The 22,795-nt window shown below is 42.7% G+C and overlaps 1 protein-coding gene across 1 annotated transcript in view; it reads right to left on the bottom strand.

Moving 5' to 3' along the window:
• Positions 1 to 17,663: 17,663 nt before the first annotated feature.
• LOC132881602 (plexin-C1-like) overlaps positions 17,664 to 22,795 on the bottom strand; it is a 48,342-nt gene continuing 43,210 nt past the window's right edge. The window contains exon 17 of the mRNA XM_060914255.1: positions 17,664 to 18,639. Coding sequence (XP_060770238.1) covers positions 18,596 to 18,639 — 44 coding nt within the window. The 3' untranslated portion in view covers positions 17,664 to 18,595. The remainder of the gene's footprint in view (positions 18,640 to 22,795) is intronic.

Genomic DNA, 22,795 nt, shown 5'->3' with positions numbered 1-22,795 from the left:
GAGAACCATGGCCTCGGACTTGGAGGTGCTGATTCTCCTCCCAGCCGCTTCACACTCAACTGCAAACTGCCCCAGTGTATGCTGAAGGTCCTGGTTTGAAGAAGCCAACAGGACATCATCATCAGCAAAAAGCAGAGATGAAATCCTGTGGTTCCCAAACAGGATTCCTTCCAGCCCCTGGCTGTGCCTAGAAATTCTGTTCATAAAAATTATGAACAGAACCGGTGATAAAGGGCAGCCCTGCCAGAGTCCAACATGCACTGAGAACAGGTCTGCCTTACTGCCGGCAATGCGAACCAGACTCCTGCTCCGTTCACACAGGGACCGGACAGCCCTTAGCAAAGAGCCCTGAACCCCATACTCCCGAAGCACCCCCCCCCCACACAGAATACCACGAGGGACACAGTTGAATGCCTTCTCCTGATCCACAAAGCACATGTGGACTGGTTGGGCAAACTCCCATGAACCCTTGAGCACCCTATGAAAGGTATAGAGCTGGTCCAGTGTTCCGCGACCAGGACAAAAACTGCATTGTTCCTCCTGGATCCAAGGTTCGACTATTGGCCGAATTCTCCTCTCCAGTACCCTGGAGTAAACCTTCCCTGGGAGGCTGAGAAGTGTGATTCCCCTATAATTGGAGCACACTCTCTGGTCCCCTTTCTTAAAAAGAGGGACGACCACCCAAGTCTGCCACTCCAGAGGCACTGTCTCTGACCGCCATGCGATGTTGCAGAGGCATGTCAGCCAAGACAGCCCCACAACATCCAGAGACTTGAGATACTCAGGGTGGATCTCATCCACCCCTGGTGCCTTGCTACCGAGGAGCTTGCTAACCACCTCAGTGACTTCAGCTTGGGTAATGGACGAGTCCACCCCTGAGTCATCAGCCTCCGCTTCCTCAATGGAAGATGTGATGGTGGGATTGGAGAGATCCTCGAAATATTCCTTCCACCGCCTGACAATGTCCCCTGTCGAGGTCAACAGCTCCCCACCCGCACTGTAAACAGTGTTGGCAGAGTACTGTTTCCCCCTCCTGAGGCGCCGGACGGTTTGCCAGAATTTCTTCGAGGCCGATCGATAGTCCTCCTCCATGGCCTCACCGAACTCCTCCCAGTTCTGAGTTTTTGCCTCCATAACTGCCCGAGCTGCGGCATGCCTGGCCTGCCGATACCCGTCAGCTGCCTCAGGAGTCCCGGAGGCCAACATGGCCCAATAGGACTCCTCCTTCAGCTTGACGGCATCCCTTACTTCCGGGGTCCACCACTGGGTTCGGGGATTGCCGCCATGACAGGCACCGGAGACCTTGCGGCCACAGCTCTGACCAGCCGCATCGGCGATGGAGGCAGAGAACATGGTCCACTCAGACTCAATGTCCCCTGCCTCCCTCAGAAGCTGGGAGAAGCTCTCCTGGAGGTGGGAGTTAAAGACCTCCCCGACAGAGTGCTCGGCCAGACGTTCCCAGCAGACCCTCACCATACATTTGGGCCTGCCAGGTCTGTCCAGCTTCCTCCTCCGCCAGCGGATCCAACTCACCACCAGGTGGTGATCAGTTGACAGCTCAGCCCCTCTCTTCACCCGAGTGTCCAAGACATAGGGCTGGAGATCCGATGAAACGACAACAAAGTCGATCATCGACCTCCAACCTAAGGTGTCCTGGTGCCACGTGCACTTATGGACACCCCTATGCTCGAACATGGTGTTTGTTATGGACAAACCGTGACTAGCATAGAAGTCCAATAACAAAACACCACTCTGGTTCAGATCGGGGAGGCCGTTCCTCCCAATCACTCCCCTCCAGGTGTCACTGTCATCGCCCATGTGAGCGTTGAAGTCCCCCAGTAGAACAATGGAGTCCCCAGTCTGAGCACCTCTCAGTACCTCTCCCAGGGACTCCAAGAAGGCCGGATACTCTATACTGCTATTCGGCCCGTAGGCACAAACAACAGCAAGAGCCCTCTCCCCGATCCGAAGGCACAGAGAGGCGACCCTCTCATTCACTGGGGTAAACTCCAACACATGGCGGCTGAGCTGGGGAGCTATAAGCAAGCCCACACTAGCTCGCCGCCGCTCACCATGGGCGACTCCAGAGAAGTGGAGAGTCCAGCCCCTCTCGGGGAGCTGGGTTCCAGAGCCCAAGCTGTGCGTGGAGGTGAGCCCAACTATCTCTAGCTGGTACCTCTCAACCTCCTGCACAAGCTCAGGCTCTTTCCCCCCCAGCGAAGTGACATTCCATGTCCCAAGAGCTAGCCGCTGTGTTCGGGGATCAGGTTGTCGAGGCCCCTCCCTTCGACTGCCGCCCAATCCATACTGCACCGGCCCCCTACGGCTACCTCTGTGGGTCGTGAACCCACAGGAGGTCGGGCCCATATTACTGCTTCAGGCTGAGCCCGGCCGGGCCCCGTGGGCAAAGGCCCGGCCACCAAGCGCTCACATATGAGCCCCAACCCCAGGCCTGGCTCCAGGGTGGGGCCCCGGCTGTGCCATACCAGGCAACATCACGGTCCTTGATTGAGTGTTGTCCATAAGGGGTTTTGGTGAACTGCTCTTGGTCTGGCCTGTCACCTAGGACCTGTCTGCCTTGGGAGACCCTAACAGGGGCGTAATGCCCCCGACAACATAGCTCCTAGGATCATTCAAGCACACAAACCCCTCCACGACAATAAGGTGGCAGGTCTAGGAGGGGCCACCTTATTGTGGTGGCCCCTCCTAGAACCAAATATGTAGTCAATATTTAGATTTCAATTGACTACAATTAAACTCTGTATCACAACTTTTTTTTTAAACATGGCTATTATTCACCTATTAACCTTTTATATAATTAGTGTAAAGGGCAATGTTAAAGGTCCCATGGCATGAAATTTTCACTTTCTGAGGTTTTTTAACATTGCAATGTTAACAAACTGGCAAAATTACAGTGGCAATTTGTGAAAAATGCTCTAATAATAATTCTTGAAAGATTAAAAAAAAAACATACGTTCTTACCATGAAATACTTTCATTCCATATTTTGTTGCTTTTTAAAAAAATTTTTAGTTTGTATTTTTGGGGGGTTTGTTTTCGAGTAGAGTTTTTATTTCATCCACGGTTGGTTCAGCAAAACGCTCCACCATTTTGTTTTTCTCTATTCATGGTATATGAGCTGATATCCTAATAGTAGAGTAGCCAATCAGAGTGCATGATTGCTCATATCCAGTGACCATGGATAGAAATAAAATGTATATCAATTTATATATATATTATACATAAAAATTATATATAAATAGAAATTGATATATATCAATTTATATATATCTCAATTTATATATAATTTTTATGTATAATTTATATATATATATTGTGTGTGTATAGTGTGTGTATGTACTGTGTGTATGTATGTTACACATATGCATACATGCAGTACTGTGCAAAAGTCTTAGGCACCCTTTTTTATTATTTTTTAAAATACAAACTTGTTATAGATTTCTGTTTTATGACTTCTACATTATCGAGTCAGTACAAACTCATTTTAGAGTTCCAAACATCCATTTTCCAGCGCAAAATTAAATGTTACAGAAAAAAAAAGTTTTTATCTGAACAGCATATTACATAAGGAACCACTTTTCAGATTAAAAAAAGAAAACATAATGAAGGCTGCTGGATTTTGCTGCAAAATTAAGAAGCAAGTGGGGGTGTCGTGGCTCGGGTGGCTGGGGCGTCGTGGCTCGGGTGGCTGGGGCGCCGTGCCGTGGATCCGGGGACCCGGGTTCGGTTCCGACCCGGGGTCGTTTCCTGGTCCTTCCCCGTCTCTCTCTCCCGCTCATTTCCTGTCCTGTTTCTACACTGTCCTATCCAATAAAAAAGGTGAAAAAAAGCCCAAAAAAATATTAAAAAAAAAAAATTAAGAAGCAAGTGTGACAATGTCCAAAATTATCAAAAATAATTAATCGATTTCAGAGTTGGGCAGCACGGTGGTGTAGTGGTTAGTGCTGTCGCCTCACAGCAAGAAGTTCTGGGTCCGAGCCCCGTGGCCGACAAGGGCCTTTCTGTGCGGAGTTTGCATGTTCTCCCCGTGTCCGCGTGGGTTTCCTCCGGGTGCTCCAGTTTCCCCCACAGTCCAAAGACATGCAGGTTAGGTTAACTGGTGACTCTAAATTGACCGTAGGTGTGAATGTGAGTGAGAATGGTTGTCTGTGTCTATGTGCCAGCCCTGTGATGACCTGGCGACTTGTCCAGGGTGTACCCCGCCTTTTGCCTGTAGTCAGCTGGGATAGGCTCCAGCTTGCCTGCGACCCTGTAGAACAGGATAAAGCGGCTAGAGATAATGAGATGAGATTTTAGAGTTGTTTTTGCATTTTCTTTAGGCCTCCAGTGTGAACAGGATGCTGCGTGAGAGGCCTACAGTGCAGCCAGTTGCTGAGGAGCCCAAGCAGCTATGGGTAAGAAGTCAGCAAACTGCAGGATCTGCAGAGAGGCCAGATTGATGTTGTTTATATTTCTTAAATTGATGATTACCTTTCACTAGATCAGTTTAGATCAGTGTTTTGACAGAGCATTTAAACTTTAACAGTGGGCCCAACTTATTTCTAAAATGGCTTGTGCACCCATGGCACAGGTAACAGGTTAAAAAAAGGTAAACTAAGAGAAACTAAAAGAAAACTAAGATTAAGAACACTTTAAAGGGGTTATTGAGCAGGCAGATTAGCAAATTGTGATGACCTATGGGATGAGAGATTACTATATCTCTTTAGATAATATAACCTGTTTCAATGTACAGTGTAATTGTGTTTTAAGGACTTGTTTAAGGATATAAATAGGTTGCTTATGTTATACGATATGGACTATCCAGTTACGTTATTAGAAAACTACTGTAAAAATTTTGTTGACACATCAGTGTTTATTATGCATACTTGTAATTGTTACAGGAAACCGTGGATCCTTGGAAATGGCATGACCCATATGTACACACAGGAGAAGATAAGCCCCTAAAAATAGGTGAAAAAGGTTGTCTGTCTGTCTGTCTGTCTAAGTGTCTGCGTATTTTTCTCATGAATATTTATAATGATGTAAGTGGTACAACTCACATTTCCAACTCTGAACTGTTGTATGTGAAAGTTTTTTTTTTTGTGTGGTTGTCTCTTTAGGGAAGTGCTACAATGTGCCTGCTGGCCTAGAGGAATCAGGCAAAAGAAAAAGGAAAAGCAACTCAAAAATACAGGACTTCTGGGGTTGGTGCACAAGTGCTTGTAAGTCTGTGTTTAATAAGGCCTCTGATTTGCTGACTGACTCCCAAATAGGACTGCATGCTACAGAGGGGAAAAAAATGATGTGCAATTAAACTTGTAAGGTGACACAATAAATCATAGATGAACATGTACATTGTGTTTGTGAATTGCCATCTCAAACCCATACTGAATGTAGGGTCAGTATTAAACCCTTTTGGTATATCAGTTTGATGTGCCACATCATTAGCCTGACAATTAGCCAAACTGAAAATCCCCTCCAAAAGTATTGGGATATCAAGACCAATTCTTTTGTTCTTGCTAAAGACATTTGGATTTGAGCTCAAAAGTTATAGATAAGACACTAGATCAGAAATTCAGATTTTATTTCCTAATTTACGTCTAGATGTGTTAAACAACTTGGAACATGGCACCTTTGGTGGTAGACCACTCAATTTTTTGGTGAGCAAAGGTTTTGGGACAGATGGTCTTAAAGTAAATAATAACACTTAGTTTAATATTTGGTTGCGTATCTCTTGCTTGCAATAAACTGCATCAAGACCGTGACCCACTGACATTACCAAAATGTTGCATTCTTCTTTTGTAGCGCAGCTTCTTTCAGTTGTTTGTTTTGGGGAGTGTCTCCTCTTCAGAAGGTGAAATGCTGCTCCATTGGGTTTAAGATCTGGTGATTGACTTGGCCAGTCTAATACTTTCCAGTTTTTTTCCACTGACGAAGTCCTTTGTGTTGGCAGTGTGTTTTGGGTCATTGTCTGGTTTACAGCCGTTTAACACAAGTCTTTTTGCACAAATCTAAAGTCCTTTCTCACAAGTTCTAAGAACATTTCATCTTTATTATACATACCTACTGATCATGTTTAAAGATGTTTGATGGATTTTGGATTCTTCTCAGCTTCTTTTCGCTGACAAGCCTAACCTGTAGACTCGTCAGAACAGCTTCATTTTGTGGCTTTATTAGTCAAATACATACAGAAATAATTGTGATGTCAAATGGACTTTTAATCATTTTGAGTAAGTTTTTAGGATTAGATTTTGTTCTTAGTCAGCAAAACACATGATGTTAAGCAGGGCAAGAGACATAATCCCCCACTAAATTATTCTGGGAAATGCGTAAATTATTGACGGTCAGTGGCCTTTGTGATATGCTCAGAAGTGACAGTGATGATATCTGTGAAGGTGCTCACAATTCAAGGTTTCTTATGACTTAACTACAAATATCTGAATGCATCAAAGAATCAGATTTTCAGTCCATGTTTCAGGAATAACTTGTCAACAACTGATCCATAACATACAGAGCAGCAGTTTTATATTTGTCAGTAATTCTGACTTCTCATCCCTAAACAATCATAATAAACCCCTTGCTATATCAAGAGTATTTTATTTTGATTATTGTGACCATTCCACGCTGAAATCACAGTTGTGCAAAAAGACTTTTGTGCTAAATGACTGGATACCTATTGTCTTACTGCAGTGGTTCCCAAACTTTTTGGCTGGGGACCCCCTTTTGGACTTCAGAATATTTTTGGGACCCCCTGACATCGACCCCCCCCCCCCCCCCACCCATTATGCAGTGTAGTAATAATAACCATAATAATAATAATAATAATAATAATAATAATAATAATCAGACGGATATTAAAGTTGCTATTTTTTATTCACAGAAGAGCATTATCCACAAAAGAGCATTGCACATCATAATAAAACAGAACATTACACAGAACATCAGAATATTTTTTTCAGTGACTTGTGTGTGCTTGCTTTTCAGTACAGAGTTTTTCATATCTTGGTGATAACTGTGAGATCGCCACCCTTAGTTCGTTTTCAATGTTCAACTTTGCCCTGTATTTGGTCTTGATGGAGGCCACTGCAGAAAAGCCCACCTCACAGAGGTAGGATGTGGCAAAAGGGAGGAGTATGGCCACAGCCTTTCCACCCAACAGTGGGTAGTCTTTTTCCACCCCAATCCAAAAGGCAGACAGTGACTTGGCCCTAAACTGCTGTTTGTATCCTATGTCTGAGGTCACATCAATGAACTGTTCCTGTTCAGTAACACTGAGATGAGCAGGTGGCCTTGTATTGAAGGGGTCTGTGATCCATTCATAGTGTGCCAAATCCATAACAGGAAAGTACCTCTGAAAATGTTGTTGGAGGGCAAAAATGTGTGAACGAATGCATGGCATGATTGTGTTGTGACTGTTGGTGTTATGGAGAAATTAATGCAAGTTCTGAAAGCAATCTGTTGTTCCCTCCTCAATCATCTTTCCCCACAGTTCCAATTTCCTTGTAAATGACTGCATTTTAGCGACAAGCTGAGGGAGATTGGTGTTGGGTCCTTGCATTTGCAGATTCAGTTCGTTCAGTTTTTGGAAAATGTCACTGAGGTAGGCAACTGTCATCAGGAACCGTTCGTCGTTGTAACAGAGTGCCAGTGCATGATTCTCCTCCTCGAGAAAAATCCGTATCTCCTCTCGCAGCTCAAACACCCTGTTCAATACCTTCCCACGTGACAGCCATCGCGCTTCGCTGTGAAACAGAACTGCCATGTGTTTGGAGCCCATTTCTTCACAGAGAGCAGCAAAGAGTCGAGCTTTAACAGGGCGCGTTTTGATATAATTGACAGTGGCGATTACGTCCGTCATCACCTTGTTCAGTTCGGGACTCAGCTGCTTCGATGCCAACGCTTCTCGGTGAATCATACAGTGGGTCCCCTGCACATTGGGGGACACACGCTTTATGAGCGCTTGTAGCCCACTGCGCTTCCCAGCCATAGCCTGAGCCCCATCCGTACACACTCCAACACAGCACTCCCACTTCAATTTTGCCTCTTGCAAATAAGTGTCAATCACTCGGAACAGTTCATCAGCAGTGGCTCATGTTTTCACCTCCTTGCAGAATAACAACAACAATATTGAATTAATATTGAATTAATATTCAAGGGCGGAGCGCGATTACTGAGTGAAAGGGAGCAATTGAATTCTAATGACCGTGGCAGCTATACACTGAATGAAATTCATATTGGAGGGCGGGGAGCGATTATGGAGTGAAAGGGGGTGATTGGGTTCTATAGACTGATTTAATGACTCTCTGCCGGCTGACACATTACCAACATTCTGACGCCATTCAAAACATTCCAATGCCCGTTTTTTTTTCTGTGTTATGCAAACAGTCCCGTCTCTTCGTGACCCCCCTGGAGTCCCTTCGCGACCCCCAAAGGGGTCGCGACCCCCACTTTGGGAACCGCTGTCTTACTGCATAATGAAGGTCCTCCCAATTATATTGGATGCATTTCTCTGTAAATTGTCAGTGTTTCTGTAGACTTCTCAATTCATTCTGCTGCTACCCTCATGAGTTCTGTCATCAGTAAGGCCAAACAAAATAATATATGTGTTTCCGGTTACCCGACCGACCCTGTAAAAACACTGCGACCCTTCAACTGTTTATGACCATGATAAACAAACTATTTCTCGCGCCCAACCCTACCTGCTTGGCAGCCACCTGGCGAGTCAAACGAGAACCGCTAGGGCGTGTCATAAACCACTCGGTATTTGCCGAAAGACACGAGGCCCGTCAAGAGTAAATTGACAACCAACACGCCCAGTTTCCATTGTGCTATAGATGTAGTTCTGGTTCACTTGGAAATATGGCGTCTGCTAACGCCCCAATTGACGATGGTAGGTATAGAAATCACTGGACATCGTTGCTATAACGAATTTCAACTGATATATTTGAAATAGATTATATGATTATTCAGGGTGAATCTGGATGGTATTTTGATAGGCGGCAATGACTAATTTTGAAGAACAATCCTACAGATTATAGCTCCCCCCCACCGACCTGTTCCTTTGTGCAGTCACTGAGCAGTTGTGCAATCACTGAACAAATCATGATAAATCCTGTTCCCAAAACTGATGAATACAAGCCATTATTTTTTTTGATATTAGATAGGGTTTGGGTTTGTATTGACAGACCCCCCCCCCCCCCCCCCCCCATATAGTTGCATATGGATTTATTTTTACATGCCAAAACATAAGAGTCCTCATCTCATCTCATTATCTCTAGCCACTTTATCCTGTTCTACAGGGTCGCAGGCAAGCTGGAGCCTATCCCAGCTGACTACGGGCGAAAGGTGGGGTACACCCTGGACAAGTCGCAAGGTCATCACAGGCCTGACACATAGACACAGACAACCATTCACACTCACGGTCAATTTAGAGTCACCAGTTAACCTAACCTGCATGTCTTTGGACTGTGGGGGAAACTGGAGCACCCGGAGGAAACCCACGCGGGCACGGGGAGAACATGCAAACTCCGCACAGAAAAGCCCTCGCCGGCCCCGGGGCTCGAACCCAGGACCTTCTTGCTGTGAGGCGACAGCGCTAACCACTACACCACCGTGCCACCCACAGGGTCGCAGGCAAGCTGGAGCCTATCCCAGCTGACTATGGGCGAAAGGCGGGGTACACCCTGGACAAGTCGCCAGGTCATCACAGGGCTGACACATAGACACAGACAACCATTCACACTCACATTCACATCTACGGTCAATTTAGAGTCACCAGTTAACCTAACCTGCATGTCTTTAGACTGTGGGGGAAACCGGAGCACCCGGAGGAAACCCACGCGGACACGGGGAGAACATGCAAACTCCGCACAGAAAGGCCCTTGCCGGCCACGGGGCTCGAACCCGGACCTTCTTGCTGTGAGGCGACAGTGCTAACCACTACACCACCGTGCCGCCCCATAAGAATCCTACATATATCAAATGAAAGTTTGAACCACAAAAAAATAAATTTAAAAAATTTTATATATATATATATATATATATATATATATATATATATATATATATATATATATATAATATGAATTTTGAATTATTTATTTCCAAATTGGCATCCAGAGAATTTGAAGAACACAATGTCTCAGATTGTTGGGGGGCCTGGGTCAATGACCCACTGAACTATCATTTTTACCCACCATATTTACAGGAAATGGGCCATATGACCCTTGAACATATATCATCCATCACTTCAGAAGACAAGTGAGATTCTCATCCTGGAATTAAAAGATCAAATTTCAGACTGAGATAATTTGTTCCTTCTATATTCTATTAATAGGCTGTGAATTTTTTCAATCTATTCTCAGTCATTTTGAAACTGTTCATACATTGTCAGGGCATGCCACAGTTCTGCTGTGCCTCCTTCTCCAAGGATGTGACCACATCAAACTTAAAAAAATCATCACCCCAGTTGGCAAGAGAAAAACCATCCAGGAAGTTTTTGAGTAGAACCATCCCCCCATTTCTGAGAAGTCTTACAAAATTACATGCACTGGGCAGACAGACCTTAATACCAGTCAATCAAGCCAGCAGCTCAGTATTGATGTGCACTTAGGTTCTGCTGTGGGAGATTTGGTGGCCCTGGGGATCAAGCAAGTCACATTTTCCTGTGTTGAGTCCAATGAAAGAATGGTGGACATGCATGCTGTGGTGGAGAAGGCTACTATGAAGACTATCAATGCATTTGAAAGGATGATGAAGGGCAAAAGAAAGTACCCCAAGTGTAAAACAAACAGGTATAAAATTATAGAAATAGTGCAAGATGTGATTTATATTTCTAGAATATCAATTTCATATATCAATGTCCTCACTCAGTGAGCCTGAGGACAAGTTTACATTAGACCGTATCTGTCTCGTTTTCTTCACGGATGCACTGTCCGTTTACATTAAAACGCCTGGAAACGCCGGGAAACGGGAATCCGCCAGCGTTCACGTATTCAATCTAGATCGTGTCTGGTCCGGTGCTGTGTAAACATTGAGAATACGCGGATACGCTGTGCTGAGCTCTAGCTGGTGTCGTCATTGGACAACGTCACTGTGACATCCACCTTCCTGATTCACTGGCGTTGGTCATGTGACGCGACTGCTGAAAAACGGTGCGGACTTCCGCCTTGTATCACCTTTCATTAAAGAGTATAAAAGTATGAGAATACTGCAAATACTGATGCAAATACTGCCCATTGTGTAGTTATGATTGTCTTTAGGCTTGCCATCCTTCCACTTGCAAGTGGTAAGTGACGCGCATACCCGATATGCACTGAGATCACACACACAGCGGCTCAGTCCCAAATCACTGCTCGTGCACTTCACTCGCGCGCTCTGTGAGCTGCGCAGGGCCGGAGTGCGCACCCTCCAGAGGGCACTCGCTGTTCAGGGCGGAGTGATTTGGAGCGCAGGATGCCTGCGGAGCCGAGCGTATCCGTGTATTGGCGTTGCTGTGTGCAGGCGAATCGTGTATTGGTGTTGCTGTGTGCATGTTAATCGTTTTAAAAACGTTAATCTGATGATCCACTGATACGGTCTAATGTAAACCCCACCTGAATATTCTGTGCTATTTCCCAGAGATTAAATCAGCCACTTGCCCTCTCGCCCATGGCGAGTGAATTTTTCTGTGGGCGAGTAAGTTGGATCATTTCACTCACCCATATCATTAATATATGCATCTAATTTCCACAAGCTAGCACTCGTATTGAATTGGAAGGATTCATGCCAATATAAAATAGCTAGATCTCTATTAATTTCTGAAAACCTGGATGGGTGAAACTGAGTGTGGGCGATTGAACCTGGGAGTTCACTCGTCCATGTGTCCAGAAGGTTTAAATGTGATGTTTAAACACTGTTTTCCTGTATATATCCCCAGTTCTGGAATCAAGACCGGTCTCTCGTCTAAAGACAGATTGCTCAACATGCTGGTGGAGTCTTTTGTGAAGAAGAAACTCAACTTCTCAGTCACTGATGATGCTAACTTTTTGTACAGGTGTGAAAAATTAGTATTTCTGTTGCTTCAAAAGATGTTCATATTCTAAAAAAAAGTTAAATTTGACCATTAAAAATTGAAAGCATAAAAGGTCAACTGAAATGTGTCTATCTGACATTTTATTGGAGATTTAAATCTCAAAATCCAAATTTTGTGATGTCAAAATGATAGTGTCACTTCTGAAACAGACCTTTATAACAGGAATGTTTTATAGAGAAAGTATAGAATATAATTTGTAGATTCCATGTAGTTCTTATTTTTGTATGTTCATTCAATCAGATCTAACATGTCTCGGAGGTATGTATATTTATCATATGGTGTTTGGTAGTCTCTGCAATCGCATGTGCACAGTGTATGTTGTAGCTGTAGTAAACTTGTGGTGGAATTCTTCCTCTGAAAATAAGGATGTGTTCAGAACAAAACTTCTTGTCAAATATAAAAAAAATAATTCAAATGTATCACATCTCATACTTTGGAATCTTGCACTATTTCTGACATTTGCATGAGAAGGCCTTTGCTTTGCTTTAGATTCTATCCTACTCTGTCTCATAATACTGTGTTATATCAGATCTGTCTATTCTTTCAATGAGATTTTCACCCAATGTTTTCAGGGTATTATTTGCATGAAAATTTGTCAGTTTTAATGTAAACCATGGTTGTGAACAGATGAACCCTAGTCCATGTCAGAGCTATCTATCAGGGTTACCAAAGAAGAATTGGTGTGTACAGATGTCTGTTTCTGGTTTTGATATTGGTGCTTCCCCACTAATCAACACTGAGACATGTGAGAAGTAAAATCTCAATCAACCAACCAATGAATCAACCAATCATCCAATCAATCATATGATACACTTGGCAGGGCATTTTAGCACATTTCTCTTTGCACAAATGGATTATTGTGACAATATATCATGATTCATTCCAATCAATCAACAAAATTTGGTTGAGCACTCAGGGTTCCAACCATAGAACAGTAATATGATATTACGTAACATGTTGGTGGAAGTCAATAAATTTATGACATTTCATCTGACAGGTTTTGTGCAATGCCCTATGGTATGTCACAAATCATCACGACAAGATCAATGATGCAGCCCGACACAAACAAGCTGTGCTTCCCATCCCCCCCATTTATGAGATGTACAAAGGAATGAACGATTTCAAGCACAAAAAAAAAGAAGATGGAGCCTCTAAGAGTGAATGAGTTGGAAAGTCATGGGCAGGCACTATACAGCCTTTTGCTAAAGCCAATTGTCAAAAGTTCTTCAAGTTGGAACAACGAAGCTAAGGAAATTCAAGCCCTGGCTGACTGTTTACTTGCATACAGTAGATATTTAGATATTCAGAAGCAAGTAACCATGGAAAACCAACAAAAGGACAGACCGGTACGTAGCATCTCTCAAGATGTGACAGTGGAGCACAGAACCAGAATGCCCTTCGGTGTCCATCAAAGGTATAAGATCCTTGACGATTGTGTTGTCAACTGGTTTGTATGAACCAGTCGTATTTGATGAAGCAAAACATCTGGAGAATCCATTCCCAAATAATATTTCTCGCTTTCGGTACATCCATGATCTCCAGATAAGTGTACCGGTGGATATGATCCGCTTTTGTCCCGGGGGTGGAATCACCACAACCACGGTAATCTACAGAGTACCTGATCGCAGAACAACAGATATACTGTTGGTTGATGGGGCTAGAATGCTGCAGCAGGTTCTGCCTAATCTGAAAGAAATACACACTCGAATGCAGAAAAAAATGTTCAGACAGAGATTGGAAAATGTGGCAGTAATTAAACCCGGGATAGCAGATTTCATATATAAGGAGCTTTCATTAGATGGTTCGGCAACACGTAACCCTATTGTACAGGAACGACTTCGTCTCATCTTTCTGGGGAACACTGAGTTGATAGCAGATCTACGCCACATCAATCCCGGAAGGCCTGGTGACAATTTTGAATTGTTCTTCACCAAACTAGCAGCAAAAGTAGAAGAAGTCACTGCGGCCGATGAAAGAAGGCACAACCTGGCTCATCTTCCCTCCTGGATTAGTCTTGGTGAGCTGCTCAGCACAACAGCAGAAGGCTGTCCACCAGGGACTCCAATCCCCTCAGAAAGCCTGGTAAGGCTGCAGTTCGCACCAAAAAATCCTTATACATTACATGCCTTGAGTTTCACTTCAAAGCTTGAAGTTCAGTATAAGATACAGAGGAGGCAGCTCCGAACCAGCCACCCTGACTCGCGTTTTTGTAATGCGTTATTCAAGTATATGAAGGAGAAGGCTGTGGAACTCAAACAAAACGTATGTCTGCTCTTTGTGGACGATAAAGCCAAAGTGCCTTTCGGAGAGCCAGGGAATCCAGTGAGCACTGGTGTTAGGGGAAAGAAGACACTCGCGCCAGTAAACACAACCCTTGTTGCTGCTGATCATGACATGAACAAAGGTTCACTGACTCCATCAGTAGTCCTCAGATGCAGCATACCTGGAAGTCCAAATGAATCATTTGTTAGAGGGAGTGTCCATGTCTCGCTGAATGACTCCGTATTCCAAGCATCTTCCCCATTCAGACATCTGGCATTCCAGCTGAAGCTGATCCCACCAGATATTCCGATTTGTTATCAAGTTCACCGATGGGGGAACTGATCAGCGTAATACCCTCGAAAGTGTCAAATGCGCCTGCATATGTTTATTCAGAGAGTTGAACCTGGACATGCTGATTCTTGGTCACTGTGCCCCTGGGCAGTCATGGATCAACCCAGCAGAGCGAATCATGTCTCTTCCCAATTTGGGCCTGCAGAACTGTGTACTAGAGCAATCACAGTTGAGTGATGATGATGATAAGAAATTGAAGGGCATCAACTCCATGAGGTCCTTAAGGGACAAGCAGGAACTGAAAGATAAGTGGCGAGAGTCTATTCAGCCTGTTCAGACATTAATAGAGTCCAGATTCGAGCGACTAGCTCTCAAGGGGGAACCAGTCAAGACCTACTCACCTGTTGTTGACGACGAAATTCTCAACGTTCAGAGGCATCTGCGGGAACTTTACCCCGATCTTGACCTCAACAAATTACAGAAGCTCCACATCAAGAAAAATCGTTTGTACAATGATTGGCTGGGCAGACATGCCCGTGAAAGGACCTACAGTTTCCAGTTACAAAAATGCGGAGATGAATCTTGTTGTCTGCCTCCAAAATTAAATCGTGAACAGCTGATATGGCTCCCCGACCCCGACCTGAAGGATGAGACCCACTTTCACTCCTATGAAGAAATAAAGAACCAGGAAACAATGGAGAAGGACCTGCCTTCCCGGCAGCCTCGCCCACCGCGGTCGAATGTGGTTAGCTTCCCCGATCCAGGAGCAGGTGTGATGGGTGCAGAGCCTCATCTCATTCATGAAGGTATAATGTCAATGTGTTTGTGATTTTGCATATATACCAGTGGTTTATATTTTGGTTGTGGTGGATTATTTACTCTAGCCACCTGTGCATACTTGACACCCAACCTTTATCAATAGTATGCTTCGGCCATTTCTAAGTTTCTCACTGAATAATTGTAGACATTGTCAGACCAGCGCAAAGTAAAACACTCATCTCAATCAATCACACATAAACACTATTGGTATATTCATTTTGAAATATTCATCCTGGTATATATTAAATCCATGGAAAATGTTCACACCTTCATTTTCAGGAGATAATGCTCCAGCGCCTGAAGATCAAGATACACAAGCCTTGAGAGATATGCCAGCAGCTCCGGCTGAAGGTGCCTCACTTGATCCACCAGTCGATGCAGGTGCCCCACGAGATCCAGAATCGCTTGATGATGCTTGAAGTTGCCCCCGTTCAAGGTATATTCGATTTTCATACATGGTAAAGCTTTCGTGGATCATGCATGTTCACTCTTTATTGCACATAGTGATTTATCCATCAGTTGTTCATTTTTAATCCACTCATCAAGTCAAGTCTATGCATATGGTTGGCGTCAATCAGGCTCTATGTTCATATGATCTTTACAAATGACATGCGCTGAGGTGCTAAAGTATTATGCAAAGTGGAAAATTTCTAATAGCTAATGTTGATATAATTTTTTTTTCTTAATTCTCATTGAAGGTGATGGTGGAAAAGATAACTATGAGCCTGGACCAGTCAATCCTGTGCCTCTTCCTGGAACATCTTTCACTTTGGAGACCATAGAATGGAAAGTCACAGCACAAGTGGCCAGGATGGCAGTCAATTGTGTTGAATGTCGAAAACCGAGGATCATATTCTCTGCAAAAGCACTGTCAGAGAGACAGAAAGTAGATCTTGTTGTAGCTCTAAGTGATGTAGACTATACATATGGCTCTCCCATTCTCCCTCCCGGACATTATTTACTAAGAAAGGCTTATACGAGAGCTGATCTAAGCTGTTCAACACCTATAGAAATACCTTATTATTCAGCAAATGTGGGTAGGATCGATTTGTGTTGCCTGTGTGGAATTGAGGAGTCACAAGTCAATGTAGAACTTAAAAAAAAGTATAACACGGTTCTGCCAATTTGTAATGATTGTGATTTGGCTGGAAGATCAACAGTTGTACAAAGACCATATGGTAAAAAATCAAGTAAATGACTTGGTGTGATGAAAAGATATATTGTGGTGCTACAATATGTTCTGAATATATTTGTTGATTTGTAGTCTAGTTGATAACGTTTTAGTTTCCTGATGTTTAGAGGCAGTCTGAAATTAAAGGTACTGGTCAATGAGAAAAACTGTTATGTGTTGACTGATTTTCTTCAAACTTGTATAGGAGTAACAAATGACCCGATAGATAATTACCATCTACCATGTTCTGAAGTTCCATGTGTAAATTTGAAGGAGCTGTCATAAAAATATGTCAAAACTTATTATGACACTGAAATTGGTAACAAATGTATACCTTGCATAATAAATTTTTGGTGGAGTAGGTCACAAAAAATATACTATTCATACTGTTCAACCTGTTATTGTGAGAATAAACAGTTGACCTTTTTGGAATTTGTACTTGAATAATCCCAAAATACAGTTGTTCATTCTGTAATTTCCCAACTCTGGGAATATGTAGATGGCACTCACATGACATGCAATGAGGTCCGGGTTCAAGTCCACCATTCCTACCTTGGTACAATTCATCTTTCATCTCTCATAAATGGGTGCCGGTCAGTCCTGATTCAACCTAATTAGTCCGGCAATGGCTATGTGGAGAAGATTCACTAGAAAAGCCCCATTCTATTATTTCCAACACCACTAAACATGCATGTAGCCAAGTTGATGATACTGATGGACATTGTGTTGGTGGTTTTGGGTACATGCGGGGAAAATAATTTAGTGTGGATATGGCTAGATAGTGATTGAAATAATGCATACATCACAAGGAACTGTTTGCTCAGGGTATAAATCAGGTATTCAACACTTCCAATGCTATTCTATACTCAACTTAAGATATCTGAATTGATAATAAATCTGAAACTGGAGGAGTTTGTGTCAGTGAAATGATACATTCCTTGATTTCCTCCTGATTTAAACCTTAGAGCAAATAGTATGAACCATGGACTAACAGAGCTGAAAAATGAAAGCATTTGCATTTATTTTGCAACATAATTTACAAACACAGAACAGGAAACTTAAATATAGGAAATTTAGTTTCTTTTCAAATAAAGAAAATGGCACGGAGCAGCTGTATTCATTAGAACAACATAAGTGAACATTGCATTCATAGACAGAATAAGAAAAAACATGAAGCAAATATAATGTCATTAAGGCCGAGATGTTAGGCATGCACCCAATTTTGATAAACACACAAGACATCAGTTTTAAGTATGAAAGTCCCCACTAGTATATAAAAATATATTTTGGAAATGTTCAGAACTGAAGGGATAGATCTAGGTACTGGACCACCACCACCACTCTGGCCACCACCAAATAGATCATCCACCAAAATATTCCCATTTTACCTGGAAAATGAAACTATGCCATCATCATTAGAACAATTTATATACAAGTGCATCCTTATATCATCAACGATATCTGATCACTAGGTTTAGTTTTGAACGAGTATTTTGCAAAAAAAAAAAAGCTTTCAAAGGGAACTTCTCACTTTTTCCTACCTACCCTAGAAAATTTGTTGTAAACTTTTGGGATAAATAAATTTGTTTTACCTACCTACCTACCTACCTACCTACCCTATTTTGAAAACCCAGGAAACAGGAAACACATATATTATTTTGTTTGGCCTAAAGATTATTTAGTCTGATCCAGAAGCAGCCATACAAACCTCAGCCATGACACTGCCTCCACTGTGCTTGTCTCCTGAGCTCATATGTTTTGGATCAGGAGCAGATCCTTTCTTTCTCCACACTTTGACCTTTCCATCAATTTGGTAGAGGTTAATTTGCTTCCAGAAATTTTGTGGCTCATCTTTGTATTTCTTTGTGAATTCCAATCTGACCTTCTGATTCTTACTGCTGATGAGTGGTTTGCATCTTGTGGTATGGCCTCTATATTTCTGCTCTTGAAGTCTTCTTCAAACAGTGACTTGTGATACCTTCACTCCTGCCCTGTGGAGGTTGTTGGTGAGGTCACTGTAAGAGCTGCAAAGAAAAATCCAAATACAGTCAATGATTGTCATCAACTGCTGCTGTATCAATCCAATTTAATTTGTATAGCTCTTTCAACAATAGACATTGTCACAAAACAACTTTAGAGAAATGTATAAATTTTACATATATGGATTATAAAATGTATCCCTAATGTACAAGCCAGAAGGCGATGGTGGCTAGGAAAAAACTCCCTGAGATCAGAGAGAAACCTTGAGAGGAACCAGACTCAAAAGGGAACCCATCCTCTTCTGGCTGACACCAGATAGAGTTGCTATAAATAACTATTTCTGTAACTGTGTGTGATTTTATAGTAAAAAAGTCAAAAGTACAATTGTGTAACCAAGAAATTCATTAGTTTTATCAGCTGTTCACTGATGGAGACTTGAGTGCAAGATGGTTCATGGCAATTGTAGTCTGAAGCTATCGTAGCAAAACTGTTTGGTCAATTGCAGTCCAAAGCCATCCTCATGGTTTCTAAGTGCATCTTTAGGCTGTTCATATGGGGCCATCCTCAGCAGGAGCGAGGTAATGAGAACTCCAACCAGAAATAGGGCATCTGTATGGATGAGGCAGGTCTGGAGAGCAAAAGGGATCCCTGCTGCTGTTTTTCTTGGCCAACCTATTTGATGTTAGTACATCAGTGGTATCTATCTTTTTCAGGATGTTTCAAATTGTTGTATTCGCTGTGCTTGTGCAATGGCTCTGATGTCTGTGAAGTTTCTCAGTCATCCAGGTCATCGTAAACCATAGGTGCTAAAGAAAACAATTGGACCTGCTTGAAATTCTTGGACATTTCACCTCTTATCTGAAACCACCAGTCTTCTCTGGCTAGAATGCGTACGTTGCAGTCCTGAAACAAGTGTCCTTTGTTATTGAGATGAAGACAGACTGCAGAGTCCTGGCCTGAGGAAGCGCATGGTTCAACACAGACTTCACAAGGGTATGGCTCAACACAGGAGAGCCACTTCCTCAGGCCAGGACTCTGCAGTCTATCTTCATCTCAATAACAAAGTACACTCATTTCAGGACTGCAATGTACGTGTTCTAGCCAGAGAAGACCAGTGGTTTGAAAGAGGAGTAAAAGAAGCCATCTTTGTCAACTTGGAACAACCATCACTGAACAGAGGAGGTGGTCTGAGACACCACTTATCAGCATGCAGTCCTTGGCACACTTCCCAGAAAACTGAAGACACATCCACATCATGACTCAGCTGACTTCAATGACTCACATGATGGCAGAGAGCCAGCGACCCACAGATCACCCTAACAACCCTCTAGGCTGCTAACACAGTTCATACCTAGCCTCCAGGGACCTGAACACCTACAGGATGACAGAGCGTCAACGACCCATGTGACCTCAGTGACTCTCCTTAGGCTTGCTTTTGGTCCACTAGAGGATAAATACCTGGAACTCCCCACTAGTCAGACAGAACTGAAGAAGCCTTTCGAATGAAAGTTTCACCTCTCATTCAAAAGGCGTCTTCAAGGATTTCAAGCAAGTCCAGTTGCCTTCTTTAGCACCGATGGTTAATGGCTCTGATGGATTTTTCTTTTTCTCCCGTAGACATCATCTCTGATCCATCATTGCATACCCATCTTTTGATCAAACTCAAATGTCCAAATGCATAGCAAAAAACAAAATAATCAGCCTTGCCATTCCAATGTTCTCAGAAGGGACTGAATATTTTGCAATTAGTAATCAGTTAGGTTTTTACAGTGGTGCTTGAAAGTTTGTGAACCCTTTAGAATTTTCTATATTTCTGCATAAATATGACCTAAAACATCATCAGATTTTCACACGAGTCCTAAAAGTAGATAAAGAGAACCCAGTTAAACAAATGAGACAAAAAATATTGTACTTGGTCATTTATTTATTGAAGAAAATGATCCAATATTGCATATCTGTGAGTGGCAAAAGTATGTGAACCTTTGCTTTCAGTATCTGGTGTGACCCCCTTGTGCAGCAATAACTGCAACTAAACATTTGCGGTAACTGTTGATCAGTCCTGCACACCAGCTTGGAGCAATTTTAGCCCATTCCTCCGTACAGAACAGCTTCAACTCTGGGATCTTGGTGGGTTTCCTCACATGAACTGCTTGCTTCAGGTCCTTCCACAACTTTTCGAATGGATTAAGATCAGGGCTTTGACTTGGCCATTCCAAAACATTAACTTTATTCTTCTATAACCATTCTTTGGTAGAACGACTTGTGTGCTTAGGGTTGTTGTCTTGCTGCATGAACCACCTTCTCTTGAGATTCAGTTCATGGCCAGATGTCCTGACATTTTCCTTGAGAATTCGCTGGTATAATTCAGAATTCATTGTTCCATCAACGATGGCAAACCGTCCTGGACCAGATGCAGCAAAACAAGTCCAAACCGTGATACTACCACCACCATGTTTCACAGATGGGATAAGGTTCTTATGCTGGAATGCAGTGTTTTCCTTTCTCCAAACATAACACTTCTCATTTAAACCAAATATTCTATTTTCATCTCATCCATCCACAAAACATTTTTCCAATAGCCTTCTGGATTGTTCACGTGATCTTTAGCAAACTGCAGACGAGCAGCAATATTCTTTTTGGAGAGCAGTGGCTTTCTCCTTGCAACCCTGCCATGCACACCATTGTTGTTCAGTGTTCTCCTGATGGTGGACTCATGAACATTAACATTAGCCAATGTGAGAGAGGCCTTCAGTTGCTTAGAAGTTACCCTGGGGTCCTTTATGAACTCGGCGACTATTAGATGCCTTGCTCTTGGAGTGATCTTTGTTGGTCGACCACTCCTGGGGAGGGTAACAATGGTCTTGAATTTCCTCCATTTGTACACAATCTGTCTGACTGTGGATTGGTGGAGTCCAAACTCTTTAGAGATGTTTTTTTCACCTTTTCCAGCCTGATGAGCATCAACAATGCTTTTTCTGAGGTCCTCAGAAATCTCCTTTGTTCGTGCCATGATACACTTCCACAACCATGTGTTGTGAAGATCTGACTTTGATAGATCCCTGTTCTTTAAATAAAACAGGGTGCCCACTCACACCTGATTGTCATCCCGTTGATTGAAAACACCTGACTCTAATTTCACCTTCAAATTAACTGCTCATCCTAGAGGTTCACATACTTTTGCCACTCACAGATATGTAATATTGGATCATTTTCCTCAATAAATAAATGACCAAGTATAATGTTTTGGTCTAATTTGTTTAACTGGGTTCTCTTTATCTACTTTTAGGACTAGTGTGAAAATCTGATGATGTTTTAGGTCATATTTACGGTATGCAGAAATATAGAAAACTCTAAAGGGTTCACAAACTTTCAAGCACCACTGTAGATGACATGGGTTCTTTTTTTTATTTTGTAAATAAGATTTGTTTTATCTAGGTGATGACTTCTCAGATCATGAAAATGAGAATTTGGTTGATCATGCACCTGGAGACATTAATGAACATGACCCAGTTTTCAGTGGTAATATATACAGATTCGACCTAGTTCTCATAAGCATAAATGCATGTTCTGTCGTACTACGAAATTTTCATCTTTCCTCTTTGTTCCCAGACTCGCAGATGGGCCGGATTAGTTATGAGGACTTGGTCAAAAAGAGTGTGGTATGCCTCTTGTAATACTTGGAACAATTCTCAACAAATTTCTTATGTTCAGTTTTTTTCATAATTGAGTGGTTTAATTCATTTTATGCAACTTTTAATCAATTAGAGGTCCAAGCGGTGATGAAGGTTGCTGTTCAAACCTGACCTGTTTAAGCAGATTAAACAGCCATTTACTTTTGCTGTTAAATTAAGAGTTGGAAGTATGTTTTGCTCCACAAATCCAGGGATACAGCTTCAATTGTATTCCCTGGACAGTTGTGAAGTGATACAGCAATGCTGACTAAGTAGTACATGCATGTGTGATTCTGACTTTGTCCTCTCTGGCTGTAGGAGTTACTCCTAGCCAACTCTCAGAAGTATGCTCAGGAGACAGCTCTGTCTCGCAGGGTAAAGGCGTGGGAGGACGAGATCAACCCTCAGCTCTTGGCTCAGGTAATGAACGAACAGTGTGAGAGGGAACTCGTACTTTCATACGTGTTTTCGTACCCATATTTAAAAAACAAAAAAAACAAAACACTATTTATGGAAACTCAAAATCCAA

The sequence above is a fragment of the Neoarius graeffei genome, chromosome 2 (genome assembly GCF_027579695.1).
Source record: "Neoarius graeffei isolate fNeoGra1 chromosome 2, fNeoGra1.pri, whole genome shotgun sequence".
Classification (NCBI taxonomy): Eukaryota; Metazoa; Chordata; class Actinopteri; order Siluriformes; family Ariidae; genus Neoarius; species Neoarius graeffei.
Note: the sequence above shows the minus strand (reverse complement) of the source record. Positions and strands in the feature narration are given on the sequence as shown.